Source organism: Mustela erminea, chromosome 3, assembly GCF_009829155.1.
Source record: "Mustela erminea isolate mMusErm1 chromosome 3, mMusErm1.Pri, whole genome shotgun sequence".
In the NCBI taxonomy this organism is placed as follows: Eukaryota; Metazoa; Chordata; class Mammalia; order Carnivora; family Mustelidae; genus Mustela; species Mustela erminea.
Window position 1 is genome coordinate 26576190 of NC_045616.1, and position 19419 is coordinate 26595608.

Below are 19419 nucleotides of genomic sequence, written 5' to 3' on the forward strand. Positions count from 1 at the left end.
GCACTCATCATAGCACATACCCTCCCCAATATCCATATCTCCACCACCCTCTCCCATACCACCTCCCCCCAGCAACCCTCAGTCTGTTTTTTGAGATTGAGTCTTTTATGGTTTGTCTCCCTCCCAATCCCACCTTCTTTCATTTTTTCTTTTCCTACCCCCCAACCCCCCCAAATTGCATCTCCACTTCCTCATTTCGGGGAGATCATATGATAGTTGTCTCTCCAATTGACTTATTTCGTTAAGCATGATACCCTCTAGTTCCATCCACGTCGTCGCAAATGGCAAGATTTCATTTCGTTTGATGGCTACATAGTATTCCATTGTGTATATATACCACCTCTTCTTTATCCATTCATCTGTTGATGGACATCTAGGTTCTTTCCATAGTTTGGCTGTTGTGGACATTGCTGCTATAAACATTCGGGTGCACATGCCCCTTCAGAGCACCACGTTTGTATCTTTAGGATATATACCCAGTAGTGCAATCGCTGGGTCATAGGGTAGCTCTATTTTCAACTTTCCGAGGAACCTCCATGTTGTTTTCCAGAGTGGTTGAACCAGCTTGCATTCCCACCAGTGGTGTAGGAGGGTTCCCCTTTCTCCGCATCCTCACCAGCATCTGTCATTTCCTGACTTGTTAATTTTAGCCATTCTGACTGGTGTGAGGTGGTATCTCATTGTGGTTTTGATTTTTATTTCCCTGATGCTGAGTGATATGGAGCATTTTTTCATGTGTCTGTTGGCCATCTGGATATCTTCTTTGCCCAAATGTCTGTTCATGTCCTCTGCCCATTTCTTGATTGGATTATTTGTTCTTTGGGTGTTGAGTTTCATAAGCTCTTTATAGATTTTGGATACTAGCCCTTTATCTTATATGTCGCTTGCAAATATCTTCTCCCATTCTGTCAGTTGTCTTTTGGTTTTGTTAACTGTTTCCTTTGCTGTGCAAAAGCTTTTGATTCTGATGAAATCCCAATAGTTCATTTTTGCCCTTGCTTCTGTTGTCTTTGGCGATGTTCCTAGGAAGAAGTTGCTGCGGTTGAGGTCAAAGAGGTTGCTGCCTGTGTTTTCCTCAAGGATTTTGATGGATTCCTTTCTCACATTGAGGTCCTTCATCCATTTTGAGTCTATTTTCATGTGTGGTGTAAGGAAATAGTCTAATTTCATTTTTCAGCACCATTTGTTGAAGAGGCTGTCTTTTTTCCATTGGACATTCCTTCCTGCTTTGTCGAAGATTAGTTGACCATAGAATTGAGGGTCTATTTCTGGGCTCTCTATTCTGTTCCATTGATCTATGTGTCTGTTTTTGTGCCAGTACCATACTGTCTTGATGACAGCTTTGTAATAGAGCTTGAAGTCTGGAATTGTGATGCCACCAACTTTGGCTTTCTTTTTCAGTATTCCTTTGGCTATTCAAGGTCTTTTCTGGTTCCAGATAAATTTTAGGATTGTTTGTTCTATTTCTTTGAAAAAAATGGATGGGATTTTGATAGGTATTTCATTAAATGTGTAGATTGCTTTAGGTAGAATAGACATTTTCACAATATTTGTTCTTCCAATTCATGAGCATGGAACATTTTTCCATTTCTTTGTGTCTTCCTCAATTTCTTTCATGAGTACTTTATAGTTTTCTGAGTATAAATTCTTAGCCTCTTTGGTTAGGTGTATTCCTAGGTATCTTATGGTTTTGGGTACAATTGTAAATGGGATTGACTCCTTAATTTCTTTTTCTTCTGTCTTGCTGTTGGTGTAGAGAAATGCAACTGATTTCTGTGCATTGACTTTATATCCTGACATTTTACTGAATTCCTGTACAAGTTCTAGCAGTTTTGGAGTGGAGCCTTTTGGGTTTTCATCTGCAAAGAGTGATAGTTTGACTTCTTCTTTGCCGATTTGGATGCCTTTAATTTCTATTTGATGTCTGATTCTGAGGCTAGGACTTCTAGTACTATGTTGAACAGCAGTGGTGATAACGGACATCCTTGCCGTGTTCCTGACCTTAGCGGAAAAGCTTTCAGTTTTTCTCCATTGAGAATGATATTTGCCGGGGGTTTTTCATAGATGGCTTTGATCATATTGAGGTATGTGCCCTCTATCCCTACACTTTGAAGAGTTTTAATCAGGAAGGGATGCTGCACTTTGTCAAATGCTTTTTTAGCATCTATTGAGAGTATCATATGGTTCTTCTTTCTTTTATTAATGTATTGTACCACATTGATTGATTTGTGGATGTTGAACCAACTTTGCAGCCCTGGAATAAATCCCACTTGGTCGTGGTGAATAATCCTTTTAATGTACTGTGGATCCTATTGGCCAGTATTTTGGTCAGAATTTTCGCATCTGTGTTCATCAAGGATATTGGTCTGTAATTCTCTTTTTTGATGGGATCCTTGTCTGGTTTTGGGATCAAGGTGATGCTGGCCTCATAAAATGAGTTTGGAAGTTTTCCTTCCATTTCTATTTTTGGAACAGTTTCAGGAGAATAGGAATTAATTCTTCTTTAAATGATTGGTAGAATTCCCCTGGGAAGCCGTCTGGTGCTGGACTTTTGTTTGTTTAGAGATTTTTGGTGACTGTTTCAATCTCCTTACTGGTTATGGGTATGTTCAGGTTTTCTGTTTCTTCCTGGTTCAGTTGTGGTAGTTTATATGTCTCTGGAAGTGGATCCATTTCTTCCAGATTGTCGAATTTGTTGGTGTAGAGTTGCTCATAGTCTGTTCTTATAATTGTTTGTATTTCTTTGGTGTTGGTTGTGATCTCTCCTTTTTCATTCATGATTTTATTTATTTGGGTCCTTTCTCTTTTCTTTTTGATAAGTCTGGCCAGGGGTTTGTCAGTCTTATTAATTCTTTCAGAGAACCAGCTCCTAGTTTTGTTGATTTGTTCTATTGTTTTTTTAGTTTCTATTTCATTGATTTCTGCTCTGATCTTTATGAGTTCTCTTCTGCTGTGTTTAGGCTTTCTTTGTTGTTCTTTCTCCAGCTCCTTTAGATGTAGGGTTAGGTTGTGTATTTGAGACCTTTCTCGTTTCTTGAGAAAGGTTTGTACCACTATATATTTTCCTCTCAGGACTGCTTTAGTTGTGTCCCACAGATTTTGAACCATTGTGTTTTCATTATCATTTGTTTCCATGAATTTTTTCAATTCTTCTTTAATTTCCTGGTTGACACATTCATTTTTTAGAAGGATGCTGTTTAGTCTCCATGTATTTGGGTTCTTTCCAAATTTCCTCTTGTGATTGAGTTCTAGCCTCAGAGTATTGTGGTCTGAAAATATGCAGGGAATGATCCCAATCTTTTGATACTGGTTGAGACCTGATTTATGACCCAGGATGAGGTCTATTCTGGAGAATGTTCCATGTGCACTAGAGAAGAATGTAAATTCTGTTGCTTTGGGATGGAATGTTCTGAATATATCTGTGATGTCCATCTGGTCCAGTGTGTCATTTAAGGCCTTTATTTCCTTGTTGATCTTTTGCTTAGATGATCTGTCCATTTCAGTGAGGGGAGTGTTAAAGTCCCCTACTATTATTGTATTATTGTTGATGTATTTCTTTGATTTTGTTATTAATTGGATTATATAGTTGGCTGCTTCCATGTTAGGGGTATAGATATTTAAAATTGTTAGGTCTTCTTGTCGGACAGACCCTTTGAGTATGATATAGTGTCCTTCCTCATCTCTTATTATAGTCTTTGGCTTAAAATCTAATTGATCTGATTTAAGGATTGCCACCGCTGCTTTCTTCTGATGTCCATTAGCATGGTACATTGTTTTCCACCCCCTCACTTTAAATCTGGAGGTGTCTTCGGGTCTAAAATGAGTTTCTTGTAGGCAACATATTGATGGGTTTTGTTTTTTTTATCCATTCTGATACCCTGCGTCTTTTGATTGGGGCATTTAGCCCATTTCCATTCAGGGTAACTACTGAGAGATATGAATTTAGTGCCATTGTATTACCTGTAAGGTGACTGTTACTATATATTGTCTCTATTTCTTTCTGATCTACTACTTTTAGGGTCCTTCTTTGCTTAGAGGACCCCTTTCAATATTTCCTGTAGAGCTGGTTTGGTGTTTGCAAATACTTTCAGTTTTTGTTTGTCCTGGAAGCTCTTTATCTCTCCTTCTATTTTCAATGATAGCCTAGCTGGATATAGTATTCTTGGCTGCATGTTTTTCTCGTTTAGTGCTCTGAATATATCATTCCAGTTTTTTCTGGCCTGACAGGTCTCTGTGGATAGGTCCGCTGCCAATCTAATGTTTTTACCCTTGTATGTTACAGACTTCTTTTCCCGGGCTGCTTTCAGAATTTTCTCTTTGTTGCTAAGACTTGTAAGTTTTACTATCAGGTGATGAAGTGTGGACCTATTTTTATTGATTTTGAGGGGCATTCTTAGCATCCCCTGGATTTTGATGTTTGTTCCCTTTGCCATATTAGGGAAATTCTCTACAATAATTATCTACAATATACCTTCTGCTCCCCTCTCTCGTCTTCTTCTTCTGGAATCCCAATTATTCTAATGTTGTGTCATCTTATGGTGTCACTTATTTCTCGAATTCTCTTCTCGTGGTCCAGTATTTGTTTGTCTCTCTTGTGCTCAGCTTCTTTATTTTCGGACATTTGGTCTTCTATGTCACTAATTCTTTCCTCTGCCTCATTTATCCTAGCAGTAATAGCTTCCATTCTTGATTGTACCTCATTGATAGCTTTTTTTATTTCAACTTGGTTAGATTTTAGTTCTTTTATTTCTCCAGAAATGGCTTTTATCTCTCTGGAAAGGGTTTCTCTAATATCTTCTATGCCTTTTTGGAGCCTGGCTAGAACCTTGAGAATCGTCATTCTGAACTCTAGATCTGTCCTATTACCAATGTCTGTATTGATTAGGTCCCCAGCCTTCGGTACTGCCTCTTGTTCTTTTTTTTCTGGTGAGTTTTTCCACCTTGCCATTTTGTCCCGATTAGATTTGCTTTCTCCTCCTCTGGAATTCCGCTGTTCTCCTTGGTGAGTGAAGGTGGTCTTGGCTGGGTTTCTTGTTGATCTTCTGGGGGAGGGGCTGTTGTAGTGATTCTCAAGGGTCTTTGCCCCAGGCAGAATAGCACCACCCTTACCAGGGGCCGGGCTAAGTAATCCGCTAGGGTTTGCTTTCAGGAGCTTTTGCTCCCTGAGCACTTTCCGTAGAGTTCCTGAGGACAGGAATGAAGATGGAGGCCTCCCAATCTCCGGCCCGGAGGAGCCGAGACCTCAGGGTTCCACTCCTCAGTACGCCCTCAGAGAAAAGTGCCCAACTGCTCCCGTCTTCTTGGCCTCTGGTCACGCTTGGAGGAAAGCGCTCAATCGCTCGCACTTGGAGAAAAGCGCCTGGTCGCTTCTGCCTCCGTGGCCTCCGGCCACGCTCCAAACTCACCCAGCCTGTGGGTTACTTCAAGGTAACCCTGAGCTGAGAGCTCACTCCTCAGCTTTGTTGTTGTAGCTGGCTTCCCCACTCTAATACCTGCAAGCTCTGCGACACTCAGACACCCCCAGTCCTTCTGTGACCCCGCGGGACCTGGGATTAGGGTGACTCCACATGGGCTTCCCCCCAGTTTAGCCTCTGGAGTAATGTTCCTCCGCTGAGCAGACTTTTAAAAGTCCTGATTTTGTGCTCTGTTGCTCCACTGCTTGCCGGGAGCCAGCCCCTCGCCCCCGCGGTCTATCTTCCCGGCGTTTTGGATTCACTTCTCCGCAGGTCCTACCTTTCAGAAAGTGATTGGTTTTCTGTTTCTAGAATTGTTGCTCTTCTTCTCTTTAGTTTCCCGTTGGATTTGTAGGTGTTCACAATGGTTAGATAAGCTATCTAGCTGATCTCCTGCTACCTGATGTCATCTCAGCCTGCTACTTCTCTGCCATCTTGACTCCTCCGAAAAATATGCATCTTATGCTGAGGAATTTAGTTACTATCCTAAGTGACAGTTTCCCAAACCTTAGTAATTTAAGTATTATTTCCACAATATGTGTTATATCCAAAGCTGCCTTATGTTATTTTTGCTCCCCTTGTAAACTACTTGTACTGTTATTTGTTTAACATTTTCCTCAAATGTCTTATTTCAAAACGTAGCCTGTTTTCAAGTAGCTAGAACACCAGTATTGTAAATAGAAAATCAACGTCACGGGTGCCTGGGTGGTTCAGTCGGTTAAGTGTCTGCCTTCCGCTCAGGTCATGATCCTGGAGTGCTGGGATTGGGCCCCAGGTTGGACTCCATGCACAATGGGGAGTCTGCTTCTCCCTCTTCCCTTTACCCCACTTGTGTGCGTGCTCTCTCTCTGAAATAAATAAAATCTTAAATAAATAAATAAATAAATAAAACCAAGATCACTTGCAGTCAATTCAAGGTCACCATTAAAACGAATGTGATTAAAATAAAACATTCCTGTTAACTCTTTGCTTCTCAAAGTCTCTGAGCCTGAGGCTTATAGTTTCATTATTTTAAAGGGAGATGGTAGGTTTGGGAGAGGAGTTAAATTTACTGTAGTACTAAACTGAGACTCCTCGAATGAATAAGGGGGAGGAAAGAGAGTTGAACAACACATGGTTCTTTAAGTCAAGAGTGTTCAGCATGGTTCCTGTGTACCATGTTCGATACTGCAGGGATATGCATCCTACGTAAGGGGACATGTCATAGGCCGTACTGGGCTACCTGAGGATTCAGAGCTAAGAAGTGGCAAAATCAGACCTACATGGAGAGTGATGATTCAGGACTAGAAAAGGAGACTAGAGAAGTAAGCTAGAACTTTGTAGAGGATGTGCAGGGATTCCCGTATGGTCCAGTCAGTATAACAGGATGAAAAAGAGGGACCTGATTTTAGAAAAATCTGTGATCGGGCCACAGCAGGAGTTGGTACCCAGAGGGAATGAGCGAAGCAGGTCAAGGAAAGAGAAGGGCCGGTGATGCTCCCCAGCAGGATTGTTTGGGAGACTGCATGTGTGGTCACATGACCTAGGCCACGTTTACAAAGAAGAGATAGTAGTAGAGTATGTGTACTTGGTGAGTGGCGAGGAGGGAGGGAGCAAATAAGGGATGAGAGTGTTAAGATTCCTTGCTTTGGAATGTGCTGCCTGTGACAAATATGTACCCATCCTAGGCTCACATCAAATGTTCACTGAGGATACAGCAGAGAGGGGAAGGTCAGCAAGCAGGCCACTGGAAACCACCCTGCTGGAACTCAGAGACAGTCCCAGTGCCAGAGAGTCTGGAAGAGACCCCGGTGGGGTCAGAACACTTGAATTTACTTAATGACCATTTCAGAAAATTTGTAACATAAGCAGGTAGACAAGTTCAAGGTATACTAGATATATTTACTTTCATAAGATGTTAGAAATGAATCCATGCAACCAAAAACTCATTAAGAACCTCTTTCTATAAAGCAATTTACTGAGTGCTTTTAGGGGTAGAGAGATAAATTAGACACAGACCCTGTTCTCATAGAGCTTGTAAAGATCTAATAAGAGAATGGATAAAATTTTCAGGGATTTAAAGCTTAACATATAAGGCCTTTATTCATGATTTCCAGAAAAAAAATTAGCCTCAAAATTTCCTTAATAAGCATAATCTGAACTTTGTCTTCATGTGTTTTTAGAAATTGATGATGGTGTTGGTGTAGAACAACAATATAAATGAAATTCGGGGTAGCCTCATAAAATTGGAAATTAAAACCTTGTCAATCATTAGAAGCCCATTTTCCTATGTTGTAGTTAAAATGCTCATTTTCCCAGCTCAGGAGAAATAATCTCAAGTTTTGTCTTACATATAGCATAAACTTGCCCTTCCTTCTCAGATGAGTATATGTAGTAACGAATTAGAACATTCTCATCAGACCCTCTTGAAAAATCAGTTTCATGTAACTGGGAATTTTTTGTTCCTGATCAACAGGACACAGACTAGAAATTGTAGATTTCACTCTGAGCTTACAAAAGAATCAGGTTTGAAGAAAAGGAAGGACAACAAGCCTAACATTGATGCTCCTTCTTCAGTCTCTAGACCCATCTGTGGAAAGAAGTGTTTTCATAAGACTCAGACAGAATTCATTTCCATAGAGCATTCTTAATGGCTCCTGTCAGTACAAAACAGCTGGGAAACATATGGTATCCATTTCCCTGTATCACTTGGAAAAAATTTCACATGTAAATAAAGCCAACATAAAAGAGTAGCCCTTTGAACCCACGACCTTATACAATACCTAAATAGATTGGTACAATGCACTCGTTGTATTGGTCCACTAAATTATGTGACTTTAAAAATTATTCATTACCTCCTGAGATGCACGTTTTCAAGAAGTTCCAAAGGAATCAAGGTAATTGACAAAATATTAGCAAATACCATCCCTGATAATAAGTATGTATCTCTGAAATGTCAAGGAGTATATATGTGTATAAATACACACACACACACACATAAACACACACACATATGTTGGCCACTGTATTTTAAGCATTTCAGAAAAACTGATGGATAAAATTAAAGGCATATTTACACATTATAAACTTTACATCCGCTATCTCTCTGCTGTTTGAAATAAGTAACCATGTGTTCTTGAAAGGAAGAGAGGAAAGCTTGGCAGAAATTTCTGGCAGACAATTTTTCATAGCTTCACATTTTTGGGGAAAAATAGACCTATAAAGGATAGAAAACCTTTTAAATTTATAATGGACCAACTGGAATTAGTCTTTGCCTTTGCATATTTACATTTCATAAATAACTTTAGAAAGCCCAGCTCTCATTGGTGATTATCACTCCTCTGAGTTTATTAACAGGACTTTTGTCCCCTGTGATATTAAGCTGTAAATCCCTCAGAATGATGCACTTCGGGCATTTACAAGGAGATTTAATGCGTTGCACAAAGTGAGATTCAAATTCAAATACTAGCATTTGTTAATTTGTGCCAAGTACTGTGTACAGCTTAGAACCAGAGCCAACGAAAGGGAAGAGAAGCGGCAGCTCAGCAGCATCCAGATACCTTTCTTCCATTTTGGAGCATTCCTTGTTAATACCTGTTCCTTACTGGACAGAATCCAGGCCTCCCTCCACAGCTTATAGGATCCTTTTCATAGATTTTAACAGTCTTGGAACTAGACCATTTAGTGCAGACCCTCTGGAAAACCCCATGCCAAATTATGGTCTGTTTGGAGGTAAGACCCCATCCACCCACAGTTACATAGTATTCTGGCTCAGAATAGTTCCTTTCACCTCCTTAGCTTGCTTCCAGAACTTTCTCTGAATCCTTTTAGAACACTTCCCAATAGGAACAAGACTGACCGGTGATCTAAATTTGGGGAACTTTTAATGACTTTAACACCACTTTCACCCCAGAACTGTGGTAGCCAGGGACTGTCCTAGAAGTTACAGGCCTGAATTCACCCCACCTCTCTCTTTCTTTCTTTGGTTGTGTCCAGTAGCAAAGAATGGACACAAGACCATGCTTTGGGATTAAATACTTCCTACCTGTTGTTGTTCCAGAAAAGGAGAACGAGATGGGAGGCCCCTAGTTGGAGGGCATGTGCTAAAACCTCTCCTCCACTGTAAAAGGGGGATGGTGTAAATGTAAGTGTAAGGGGAGGAGGCCATAAATCAGAGGTCTCCCAAGTTTTCAAGGGAGCTGGGTCAGTAGTCTAGTCAAGGGAGTGTCCCAGAGAGGAAGCAGAATCATCATGAGGGAGGAGACTATTGTTCCTGTGCCAGAAGGCACAGGGTTATCTTCCATTAGGCTAACCCAGAGAGATGGTGTTCTCTTTAACTTCCAGATGCATTGTTTCACACACACTCTGTGTCTACCGGACGCTCTCTCAAAGGCAAACCAGACCATCTTAATCTAAGCTTTGCAGATAAATGAAAAGAAAGAAAAATGCTCACTAACGTGCCCATCTCGGCCTCCCTTCTCTCCCTTTGCAGCTCCTTCTCCTCCTGGTTGTTCCCAGCTTTGCCAACATTGGAGGACACCCTTGAATCTCACAGCATGTTCTGTTGTGAAGTGTTAATACATGACGTTGCTATGTCATTTTCCAGAGAGCACTGGGAAATGTCCCTGAATGGTGGTTCTCTGGGATAACCATCTGTGGGGGACAGTCATCCAATGGGTCACAGTTTCAGTTTGCCCAGTATTAAGTAATTTACCCCTTTTCTATGTGGGACATCTTAAACCTTAGGGATACACATATATGTATGTATGCATGTGTGTGTGAGTGTGTGTGCACGTCCCTTCTCTCCCCAAACTACTTTGGAAGTTCATTTAACACATAGGATGCAACCTTTCATTTCTGTTTTCCAAGGTCATGAAGAGTATCCTAATCATTCCAAAGAGGTATACCCATCCAGGGAATGAGTCTAAAAATCGTGATTGGTTGGTTTGCTTGTTTGTTTCAGCAGTCTGCTTTTTCCATGATTAGTATTTTCATTAATTTTGAGACAATAGGCCATAACTTTTATCATTCACTGTTTTCCAGAAGTCAGCATGAACTGTTTGGTTTACCGTACACGTTCTCTCGAGGTTGTCCCCTCAGGCAGGGGCTTTCTTTGAACGTAACGTGAGTGGACTATGCCTGCCTTCATGGCCAAGATACCTTTGGCATTTCAATGTAATACTCTCCTCTTGTATGTATTTCTAAACAGTTTCGAGCTCTGGCTGGAATTGCAGCGTGTCAGCCCTCATTACAAACACGCAGAAACCCACGGGAATCGCCGACGTGTACAGTAAGTTCCGTCCCGTGAAGCGAGTTTCCCCGCTAAAGCACCAGCCAGAGACTCTGGAGAACAATGAAAGCGATGACCAGAAGAACCAGAAGGTGGAGTACCAGAAAGGGGGTGATTCCGACCCAGGTCCCCAACCCGAAGAGCTCAGCCCTGGAGATGGAGACAGCGGTCCCCAAAGTAAGAGCACCGAGCCCAGCACCTTGCTGGGGGAACTGGAGCACTATGACCTTGACATGGATGAGATTCTGGATGTGCCTTACATTAAATCCAGTCAACAGCTTGCCTCTTACACCAAGGTGACTCCAGAGAAGAGAATTTTGGGTTTGTGCACCACCATCAATGGCCTTTCTGGCAAAGCCTGCTCTCCCGGCAGTGCTGAGAGTTCTCCAGCCAACACGACCCCGTTCTGTGTTCTTTCACCTGTGAAAAGCCCTCAGCTGAGAAAAACATCGTCCGTCGCCCGCGACCAGCAAAAGCTCTCTGCTGAAGAGTCTGAGAACTCAACTGCACTGGTGAAGTGTGGCTCCGCCTACGAGCCCGAGAACCAGAATAAGGACTTCCTCAACAAGACCTTTAATGATGCTCCGGGTCGAAAACGCGAGAAGGCAGTGCCAGACTGTCAGCTCAGGGCCTTCCATCTGCAGTCCGCAGCCACGGAGCCAAAACTAGAAGAGCCCATCGGGAGTGGGAACTGGACCAGCTCCCAGGGCCCAGAAGAAAAGAGTGAGCATCTGAAAAAAGCGAAAAGCATCTTGAACATTGTTAAGGAAGGACAGATCTCTCTCCTGGTAAGTGTGATCTAAGTCCATCTTCTGAAGACTGGTTTCATTGGCTTTGGTTTCATTGGTGAGCGTTTGTTCCTTTCTGGCTTCATCTTTACTCATAGCTTGAGTTAGGGGATGTGCCTTCTGAATTTTAAAATGCAAAGGTAGGAGATTAATACAGGGGGAAAACCAATGGCTGGAGAAGGAATGTTATTCCACTTTAACTGTGCATGAATCTGACAGGAATAGGACCCATAATCTAAACAAAAACAAAACAAAGTTCAGCCCTTGCTTTCACGTGAATCTTAATGTCCTTCTTTCCGTGTTCGAACGGGTCCCCGTGCTGTCACTCAGTTACTTGTGGGGACATCAGTTCCTTGCTGATGGTGGGCCTGCCACATAACATGAACAGAGCGTCTTCTGTTTTATCCTGATCATTATTCAGAAGACTTGGACCAGGAAGTTTGAAAGCATTTGCAGATAGAAGCTTCCCCTAGAGCTTAGTTGCCCTCTGACCTCCATGGAGTTTTTACTCAGTTCCAGTGCTGCGAGTCCAGGGAGCCTGAAGAAGCTTTTCCAAAGACTCGAGTCACAGAGTTAATGCGATGTAAGAAAAGTCTGTTCTGCTCCGGCTCAGAGAAAGCTCAACTGAAATCACACCCCATCTGCCTGCATTGTTCTTTTCTGGCTTCCAGACTTGGATCAAACAGTAGCAAGCCTGGGCTGATACTATGATGTTAATTAAAATCTCACTCGAGAAAATCATCACATCTTGGCAGTGTGATTCCACTTAGGGTAAAGCTGTGCAGAGATAAGTACCATGTGCCTGGTCTCTTGTCACAAATCCGACTGTTGTCATACGCTGATAGGCTTGAACACTTTCCCCCCCCAAAAAAGTAAAAAATTTTTTTTTTCTCCTGAAAATAGCTTTTTCCATTTCTCCTGGCTCTTCCTCTCTTTTTCTCTCTGGTTCATTCTTTTCTTCTGCCCATTCCACGTTTTCATTTTTCCCTGATGACAACACCTCTCGACTCTTCCAACAGTCCCTCTCAACCATGTCATACACAGAGAAGTAAGCTTCACTAGAGGCAAGAACACTAACGGCCAGGTATAGCCTCCAGGTGCCCGAGGAGTTTGTTTGGGGTTCAATTGTCTGGAAAGAAATCCCGTGGTAGCTCTAGTTGTGGCAGCTGTCAGATAGCTTGTGATCAAAGCCAGTTCTCCGTCATTTGAGGCAGACCAGATGGTGGAGAGAAGTAGTTCCTTCATTCAACAAACCTAGAACAGAGGATACAACACAGTCTGGCTGTCAGCACTTAGCAGTCGAGTGGAGGAGACAGAGAGGGAACGTGCCAGTTACGATAAATGTCATTGGAGTTGTTTAGAAAGCCATCTTGGCCCCTCTGTGAGCTCACTGACCGAGCCCTGTCGCCATGTCTCCCATGAAGGTAAGTCCCTTGAGGACTTGGGTTCCAAAGGATAGGATAGCAAAAAACGTAATGGAAAGTCATTAGCATTAATAGTAGGGAATTTTTGACTTCTCAGATCCCCAGGATGGCCACCAGACCTCCTGGAAACTCAGCTCTTGTTCCCAGTGTCCACAGCAAAACCCCCACAGCATCTCATTCTGATTCTTGACTCAAGTGGTCTAATCTTACCGTCCCAACAGCCACACCTCGCTGCCGACAACCTAGACAAAATTCACGACGAAAATGGCAATAATCTCTTACATGTGGCCGCGTCGCAGGGACACGCCGAGTGTCTGCAGCACCTCACCTCTTTGATGGGAGAAGACTGCCTCAGTGAGCGAAATGCAGAGAAGCTGACTCCAGCAGGCCTGGCCATCAAGGTGATGATGGGTTGGTGGTTGGGCCCGGCACAGCTAGAAGGTGGATTTCTGTTTTTTGAAAATTCCTAGTGAGTTTAGCTGAAGAGCTGAGTATGGAGAGAGAGTAGCGTTAGGTACCAGGCAAATGGCAAATGAGCATACTACATTTAAGAGAATAATCATTTCCATTACTAACTCTTTGAGCTTTGGAAACTACATTCCAGTTTATGGTGCAACGAGGGTAAGCTTCACATCAGCTAATAGAGAGGAACGAAAATGATCTCTTGTGGTTCTCAGAGCTTTTGTTATTCATGATGACTGCGATTTAAATTTTTAACCACACCTGGATTTGTCTGAGACTGTTTCATTTTTTCCTAATGTGAGTATAATGAGCAAGACAAATGAGGAAAAGTGTATTTTAAGGAATGGTAAGTCTCAAGAGTATTTCAGATAATAAAGCAGGGTTCTAACAGATCACGTCTGAAGTGTAAACGCCTTCGGTACGAAGAGTTGTTTAGAACGTCAGAGCCAAGTTCTGAGTGTCATGTCGACTGGGATAGAGTTAAAAAATTAGAAATTGGGAGTCAGGGAAACATGGTCTTTTATAGCTCACTGCAGTGAGTGCCTCTGTAAACCATAACACATCACTAGAAGGTTAGCTATTAAACTACCCTTTTTTTAAGATCTTTGGCCCCTAAGTGTAGAATTCAGTCCTATTTATGAAGAAGCCAGAAGTGAAGTTCCGGGAAACACAATACATCTGGTGCTTCTGTATATGTGCTCTGCTTTACATAATAGCCATGCCCTCTAAAAGAATCATTTTTAGAAATTTTGAAATTTACTAGGAGAACTCACTAGTTAAAGAAATGCACTTGCATATTCACTGAAGAACATGTTACATTTGAAATACAAGTGAGTGCTGTCCTACACTTGCTATATCTTTTATGCAAATCTGAATTTTTGCATCTTTAATTTATTTACCATTCACTGAACTTTTTTTTATTTTTTAAAGCTTTTTTAATTTATTTGACAGAGATCACAAGTAGACAGAGAGGCAGGCAGAGAGAGAGGAAGGGAAGCAGGCTGTGCACTGAGCAAAGAGCCCGATGTGGGTCTTGATCCCAGGACGCTGGGATCATGACCTGAGCCAAAGGCAGAGGCTTAACCTACTGAGCCACCCAGGCACCCCTCACTCCACTTTTTTAAAAGATTTTATTTATTTATTTGAGAGAGAGAGAGGATAAGTGGAAGAAGATCAGGGAAGAGGGAGAAGCAAACTCCCCGATGAGCAGGGAACCCAAAGCAGGACTTGATCCCAGGACCCAGAGATCATGACCTGAGGTGAAGGCAGACACTTAACCAACTGAGCCACCCAGGTGCCCCACCATTCAGTGAAGTTTTATGTATGAAAAGTTTCTTTCTGCTTTATGTAATTGTATTCAATGATAATGTATTATTTCCAAGATAGTATAGAAAATGGTGTATCTTTGATAAAATAAGAGATCGAAGACCCTGGTAGATACTGCTTTCCTTTAGTGAATGTCGCTATGTCATATTAGGAGCTGAACTGCAAGCAGCCATCATGAAGAAAGAGAAATGAGATGGGAAGTCAAGGTGCAGGATAGATGAGTTCAACAATGTGTACCATGTCCACCAGGTACTGTGTTAGGTGGTGACAATACAATATGAATGAGACTTAGTCCCTTTTCCTCAGAAGCTGATAGCCAGATAGATAGGGCAGGTAAGTTACTAGTAATTCAAGTGCATGATGGCAAATTTGGTTCTAGTCCGATATCAGAGTCCTGTGGGAAGACAGGGGTTGGATCTGGTCATCAATGGATGTGGGTCGGTGTTGAATAAAATATTCTTGCAATTTCAATAAATGTTGACATTTGCCTTGCTCTTTTAGTGTTTATAAAATACAGTACTCAATGAGCTTTCCTAACTGTTGTTAGATTATGGAGTATATCATAGCTATACAGCTGGATGAAAAAGTTTTTTTCTTCATTTATATACCCTAGTGCTTGTCTTCATGGATTAAGAATTCTCAGAGTAGGACAGTATCTAAGAAACTCATGGTCATTAGGCCAATTCAGGCTATAAACTCCTTCTACAGTACCGATATTGGTAATTCATTCTTAAACTCCTCCAGTCAACATACTGCTGTCATGTAACCAGCATGTAACCTTGAAATGCAGTGGTTTATTTTTCTGTTTTAATGAGGAACGCATATCAAACCCATGAGATTCAAAAGCTCTTATGGACTTGGGGTCTCAGATATTTCATGGACGATGATATGAGAAATGGAACTCTTCTTCTATTTCTTGATTTAATCTAGAATTTACAAAAGAATCAATACAAATGTTTCATAGTAAGTGCTATCCCCTTTGGGAATCTGACTTGACACAAATCCTGCTTCAGTCCATTCAGTGTCATTTGATAGACATCAGAGAAGTTGAGGGAGTTCTAAGAAGTCATCATTCTTGTGTTTTAGGAATTGTTTTGAACACCAGTGACCAACTGATGGTGTTTCACCTCATTAAGCATAGTTCTGAGAGCCCTGCCCTCACTAAAGACAACAAACTTGGTTCAAAAGAGCAGAAGTCGCTGAGATCATGTGACTAGACTGACAGAAAGCAGAGTCAGAGATAGGGTATCAAATAAAAAGATTACCTGAGAAAAAGGGGCTTTGAAGGCTTTAGAACACCTATCCCCTCCCCTTAAACTTCTTAAATGGAACATAATAAATTCTTACCAGTTAGATGCAGAATTTATTTAGAGTTTTCTGGGGAACCCAACACTAGATCCTGTGGTAGTTCAGGGCATTACTGAGTGCCCTTTGGGAACAGTTAAGCAAAATAACTGGAAAGAAAGATTTCTATATGGTGTGTTTCTAAAATGGGGCCAAAAAAATTCATTGTTTTAGGAGCTAAGCAGACTTGTAATGAAATAACCTTAGTTTCCTTTTTACTTCTCATTCAGTCCTCTGATTAAGCTCAAAGATAACACAATGGTCTGGTGAGAAAATAGCTTCAAAGACATAACCTACTGTCTTCCTTTTTAACCCCCGTGAGTGACCCCAGTTTCAGAGACTTCAGCAGCAAAAATCTCCTGTTTGAATTTAATGATATATATATTTTTTTTGTTTTCTTGATCTTTCTGTTTATGGCAAGCAATGTTGTGTTCAAAACCATGGTAGCAATCTATTTCCTTCTGCCTTTATAGTAGCATATTATTATTTAATACATTTATTATTTAAACATTACCTTTTTGAATAACTAGAACTAACAGATACCTGACAGAACATTCTACCCAACAAAAACAGAATACATATTCTCCCCTAATACAGATGGAACATTCTCCAGAATAGACCATATGTTGGGCCACAGAACAGGTCTCAATAAATATGAAAAGAATGAAATCATACAAAGTATATCCTTTAACCATAATTAAATGCAATTAGGAATCAGTAACAGAAGGAAATTAGGAATACTCAGAAGTCTCTGGAATTAACACACACCAAAATAATCATTTATCAAAGAAGAAATTACAAAGGAAACTGGAAAATATTTGGAGATGAAAGAAAATGGAATATATTATCATTTAAGGATATAGCTAAAACAATGCTGAGAGAGAAATTTTATAGTCATAAATGCCGGTATTTAAAAAAAGAAAAGCAGGGATGCCTGGGTGGCTCAATGGGTTAAGTATCTGCCTCCAGCTCAGATCATGATCCCAGGATTCTGAGGTAGAGCCTCCCCCGACCCCGCCCTGTCAGGCTCCCTGCTCAGCAAGGAGTCCGCTTTCCCCTCTCCTACTCCCTCTCCCCCCTACTTGTGTACTCTCTTCCTCACATATAAATAGATAAATCTTTTTTTAAAGAAGGAAAAAAGAAAGCTCTGAAGTGAATAGCTTAACCCTCTACCTTAAGAAACTTGAAAAAGAATAACAAACTATATTCAAAGCAAGCAGAAGAAAAGAAATTTAAAAATTCAAGCAGGCAAGGGAGCCAACCCATACAGACCAACCTCCCCTGGCAGCAAGGAGTGCAAAGGAGGGAGGAGATAGATCTGAGGCGGCACCTGGAAGCTATTCACCACCCATTTGATCTTGCTAGATTACCCCAGTGGAAGAATAGTGTCTGCCTGTGAATGGTTGAGAGTTGACTGCTTGAAATTCCACTATCCAGATAGGTATAGATGAAAAATGAGTAGATTACCTGCTTTATCTTGTATCTAGAATAAGCTTCCCTGACTCATGGCACAGTAGCTCTTTTCTTCTGGGCTAAGGTCCCACTGTGGGCAAACCAGGAAGGCAGCTGAATGTCTCGTGTGTGGTAGGGAGGATCTGGGAGAGTGTGCCACTAGTAAAAGGTAACAGTGTTGTGTGCTGAGTTATCTCATAGGTTTTGTCCCATCTGCTGCTCACAGTTACTTTATGAAGCAGTTAATACTATCCCTGCCATTTCACAGATGAGAAAACTGAGTGTCAGGGAGGGGAAGCAACTTATTTAAGGCCTTAAATTTAAGTAGTGAATTCAGGATTTAAATCCATTGTCCTAATGACTAGGTTATACATTTCACAGCTGCCTTCCTGGTTTGTACAATGTGGGATCTCAGCACAGGAGGAAAAAGCCAGTGTTGGCATAGAGTCACCAAAGATTTTTGTGAACATAGCATAGCATTTGAGCCAATATAATAAAGTTATTTTCTCTTTTTTGATTTTGGAATCCTAACCTTTCAAATTATGAAAGGTAAAAACCTATTCTAAGAGCAAATGAATAAACAAATGTTGGTATATTCATACAAGGGAATACTTACCAGCAATTTAAAAAAAAAAAAAAAAAAAGAACAAACCTTTCATACAAGAAGAAGCTTGGATAAATCTCAGAGGCATGAATGCTGGGTGACAAAAGTGAGACACAGAAGACTATGTACTATCTCCTGTTGTGATGGAAATCCTATCACTGGTTGCCTAGGGCAAAGACCAGAAGTGTCCTAAAGATTTTGGGAAAGGTGGGGAATGGAAATGTTCTCTATCTTGATTGGAGGAGCAGTTTTAAGAGAATATATATTTGTCAAAATTCATCAAAGTATATGCTTTAAAAGAGTGGAGTATATTTTATAGCATGCAAATTATGCCTCAATAAAGTCATTTTAAACTAGCTGATTATAGTTATGAAGATGCATTTCAGTAAAAATTCCCCATCGGATTTTGAGCCAAAAGCACAGACCAGAGATAAAATAGAAAAGCACAGACCAGTTTGATAGACTGCAAATAAATGAAGCCAAATACGAGAACCCAAATTCACGTGATTTCTTCCCTTGGCAAAGTTACCATCTATGAGGTATTTATCAAACTTCAGTGACCTTGAATTTCTTTCTTTCCTTCTTTTTTCCAATGTAGAATGGTCAGTTGGAGTGCGTCCGTTGGATGGTGAGTGAAACAGAAGCCATTGCAGAGCTGAGTTGTTCGAAGGATTTCCCAAGCCTTATTCATTATGCGGGTTGCTTTGGCCAGGTAGGAAGAATTTTTAATGATCAGGTTTATAAGCCATCATTTCCTTGTAATATTTTTCAATGAAAAACATGTTTTAAACAACCTAAATATTTTCCAATAATGTAATGGATAAATAACAAAGCTACATACCTATTATGGAATTTTATGGGAAAACATGGGGATACTAAACTGATACTAAACTGTCTGATACAAAACCATTCACATAATTTGGTACCAACTTCGAATTCTGGAGAGAGAGAAGAAGAGAAATAGGTAATAAGACTTGAAAAAACCAAAACCCCCAAAAAACTATGTCCCATCATATTTATCGTAGTTATCACTCAGGGTGGAATTAGAAATGGCTCTTGTCTTCTTTGTTGTATTTTTCAGGATTTTACAAGTTTCCTACAATAAACGCATTTAACTTTTTTTTAATTTTTAATTTTTTAATTTTTTAATAAACATATAATATATTTTTATCCCCAGGGGTACAGGTCTGTGAATTGCCAGGTTTACACACTTCACAGCACTCACCATAGCCCATATCCTCCCTAATGTCCATAACCCCACCCCCTTCTCCCAACCCCCCTCCCCCCAGCAACCCTC

The 19419-nt window shown here is 40.9% G+C and overlaps 1 protein-coding gene across 6 annotated transcripts in view; it reads left to right on the top strand.

Moving 5' to 3' along the window:
- The window catches only part of SNCAIP (synuclein alpha interacting protein), a 159905-nt gene that overhangs the window by 107779 nt on the left and 32707 nt on the right, over positions 1-19419 (top strand). For all 6 annotated transcript variants that reach the window (XM_032335472.1, XM_032335477.1, XM_032335474.1 and 3 more), the window contains 3 exons: positions 10642-11510; positions 13156-13335; positions 18721-18834. In XM_032335472.1, the coding sequence (XP_032191363.1) occupies positions 10642-11510; positions 13156-13335; positions 18721-18834 (1163 nt within the window). The remainder of the gene's footprint in view (positions 1-10641; positions 11511-13155; positions 13336-18720; positions 18835-19419) is intronic.